Genomic DNA, 3,498 nt, shown 5'->3' with positions numbered 1-3,498 from the left:
AAATCGGAATATTAATTTGGCGGATCTGTTTAATCCAGTTAAGATTATTTGTCTCATTTTTGCACAAAACCGTACGTTATATATAATTCATTAATTCATTTATTCAACATTCATACTTACACCACCGAACTTTTTACTTTAGTTTTAAAATGTTCTCTTTTTTTTCTGCTGATATCAGCAATGTGAGATTTTAAGGTAAGTTCCTGCACAAAAACTTGAACCAGCCCAAGGGAAAAGAAAAAGATGAGGAGCAGTTTAAACTAGAACAAAGTCATTCAGATGACCTAAATCACCCAACTTTCACATTAACTGCCAACTACCACACTAAACCTAGTACAAAAGTTCAACTCTGACATTGAATACTGTCTTTACAGCAAATATAATATAGTTCACACCATCGTACAGCTGCCACATTTGCTGCAATAGTTGTAATGTGGGGATGGGCGAAAGTCAATAGCAGGATAATATCAATAGTTCGATCCCACCACTGGAGGAATAAACCATGATCAGAGGAACCAATGGTGGTCCTTCAATTATTTCTTTAAATTAGAAGATCCCATGGCCATCCAAGAAACAGTACTTTCTTCCTCTTTTCCTGGGTTTCTCTTCCTGGGTTGTAACAGTAAAAGTTTTTTTTTTAAATATGTATTGTACTATCCAATTTTTGAGTAAATAGTATATTTTTACGTATAAAGGGTTTTTATTTTATGTATTGTTTCAATATTGTTCATTTTCTTTGTTAAACCAAGAAAGCTAACCAATTTTGTTCAGTCAAATATGGAGTTGAAAAGATTGTTATTCAAAACAAAGAAGATGGAGGCGGTGTCTTGCCAAAAGTTCGTAGAATTGCGGCCATATTGAGCAGATTAAAATATTTTAAAAACTTTATTTTAACTTCCCATCATAATTTTAGTTACAGTAAATTTAAGAAAAAATAGAAGTTAAGAATAAGTATTAAAGAAAATTATTCATAAAGGAAATCATTAGAAAAAACTCAAAACCGTAGTGCTACAATCTAACAACGAGAGAAGCAGAAGGAAGAAAAGATGTTTTTGATCATTCGTGGCTTAGGTGGGAGATGGATAACATTGCCAAGAGGCAGAATGTCTTGTAGATCCCTTAGCTACTCTCAGTGGCAGACATCTTGAAAAAATAAGACATTGAAGAGTCACTCAAGAAGAATAAGGGACTCTTTGTTTTAGATGGTCTGGTGGGAGGACGTCTCCTGTGTTTGTTGACCTTTAGAAATAGCACTTTGGGAAAGAAGACAAAATGTTTTGTTTACAGTTAGTGACTGTTTGTTTGTTGAAAACAAAGGCATAGAGTAATTGGTTACTGTTGCCCAAAAGCAGATTTGTAAAGGTAGCTAATAAATAATTTAATTCTGTGTCATTAGAATCTGAATGTAGGTTCCGATTGCCTAGAAACCCACCCTGAGATTAAGAGTCTAAAATGATTTAAAATTTTAAATAAAATTCTACTATCAAGTTAATATTAAAGCTTTTATTTTGAATCCAAACTATACTTGAGATATGAAATTAGTTAAAACTATTAAAAATTACTTTTATTTTTTATAAATAATATTTGACTATTACATAAATTGTCACTCAACAGGTGTAGCCTAATTCTTTACCAATTAGGTCATGGCAATGAGAACAAATCTTTTAAAAGAGTTAAATTTAAATAAGTTTGTTTTTATAATTTAACTAGTAAATGATGGAGAATAAATTAAAGGTAACTGGGGGTAGAGATCTTAAAGATGTGATTCTTGTAAATAGCGTCCATGATAAGAAATTAGTGGGAACAGATTTGGTTTTAAATTCAAATGTTAAAATTAATGGTAATTTAGATACTAAAGCCATGGTTCAACAATTCATGATGATAATAAACAAAAAATTTGATTAACATACTGAAAAGCAAGAAAAGTCTGTGCAAAATCTATTGGATAAAATTAAAACAATATTTTTTTAATATTACAATATGTAGTCCTTTTTATTAATTTATAATACATTTTGACCTTCCAAATTTTAACAAATTAAGTAGGTAAACAAATATGCTAACAAATCTTGATTCGTTTCTATAGAATAATTAGAAAAGTACTGAAAAGAAAAACTTACAATATAAAAATTATTTTTAAAGTTTAGAATCAGGGTAGTATCCTCGGTCCCATCCTCTACACAATCTATACAGCAGACATCCCAACATGTATGCCGATGACACATGTGTGCTCATTGTTAATAATAATCCTTTAATCGCATCCCAAACTCTTCAATCCCATAACACAGCCCTCGAAGAATGGTGTCGTAATTGGAGGATTAAAATAAATTCCAACAAATCCCATCAAATTACCTTTACCCTACGTCGTAAAACTACTGACTGTCCTACAGTATACTTCAATAATGTTGCCCTTAACCCTGTTGAACAGATCTGCTACCTTGAACTACATTTGGACAAACGACTAACCTGGAATCCTCACACAAGGCTAAAAAGATAGGAAACAGCACATCGATTTCGACTATTACATCACTTCCTAGACAAACAGTCCAAACTTCCAATTCATTACAAAAGACTGATTTACATGACAATTATAAGGCCTATCTGGACATATGGCGTTGAGCTCTGGGGCTCCACTAAACCTTTGAATTCCTCTCGTATCCAATCCTTACAATCCAAAATCCTTCATAAAATCCTAAATGCTCCCTACTTTGTCACAAATAAAATCATCCACAAAGTCCTTAATGTTCCATTTGTAACCGATCTAGCCCGAACCAGATATAAATCCTTCCATTACAAACTCCCTAAACACTCAAACCCATTAGTTTCTAATCTTGCTTCCTCTTTTATTCCCGACAATCCTCCGAGGCGGCTGAAAAGAAGATGGCCTCGAGACCTTATATTGTAAAAATGTTTTTAGAGTGCTACCATTGGGTAGTTTCTCTACATGCTTGTTCCATACCATTATGATTTCCTCAAATTTACTTGATGTATTTATGTACAGTTGTAAATATCAATAAATAAATATAAAAAAAAAAAAGTTTAGAAGCTGAGGATACCCAAAAGGGACATGCAATGTATATTTCAAAACTGTTCTTTTTATTGTGACCTAAAGGCAGGAAAAGAAAAATTACTTATTATATAGGAGATATAATTATAATTAAAATTATAATAATTATTATATAACTAACCTGAGGAAGATTCCCGATGAACTTATGAGCATTGGCAAGCTTAGCTGCAGCCTTGATTTCTTCGTGCGAGACATCTTCCCTACCATAACTGATATTATCGCGTATTGAAACACCAAACAGCATAGGCTCTTGAGATACCAAACCGATGTTCCTTCTGAGCCACTTTAATTTAAGATCCTTGATATTTTTATCATCTAACAATATCTAAAAAAAAAAGTAATAAACTTTTTTCTGTAAAAATATCTCAATTTGAATAATATATTGTAATATGCTCTTTTTGAGTAAATAATATATTTTGATGTATAAAGGGTTT

At 31.8% G+C, this 3,498-nt stretch overlaps 1 protein-coding gene across 2 annotated transcripts in view; it reads right to left on the bottom strand.

Moving 5' to 3' along the window:
• The window catches only part of LOC106679277 (ATP-dependent translocase ABCB1), a 92,506-nt gene that overhangs the window by 33,487 nt on the left and 55,521 nt on the right, over positions 1-3,498 (bottom strand). For both annotated transcript variants that reach the window (XM_014418343.2, XM_014418344.2), the window contains one exon: positions 3,186-3,389. In XM_014418343.2, coding sequence (XP_014273829.1) covers positions 3,186-3,389 — 204 coding nt within the window. The remainder of the gene's footprint in view (positions 1-3,185; positions 3,390-3,498) is intronic.

Source organism: Halyomorpha halys, unplaced genomic scaffold (genome assembly GCF_000696795.3).
Source record: "Halyomorpha halys isolate HHAL.00 unplaced genomic scaffold, Hhal_1.1 Scaffold190.1, whole genome shotgun sequence".
Taxonomy (NCBI): Eukaryota; Metazoa; Arthropoda; class Insecta; order Hemiptera; family Pentatomidae; genus Halyomorpha; species Halyomorpha halys.
The sequence above is the reverse complement of the archived record's forward strand: the minus strand, read 5'-3'. Positions and strand labels throughout refer to the sequence as shown.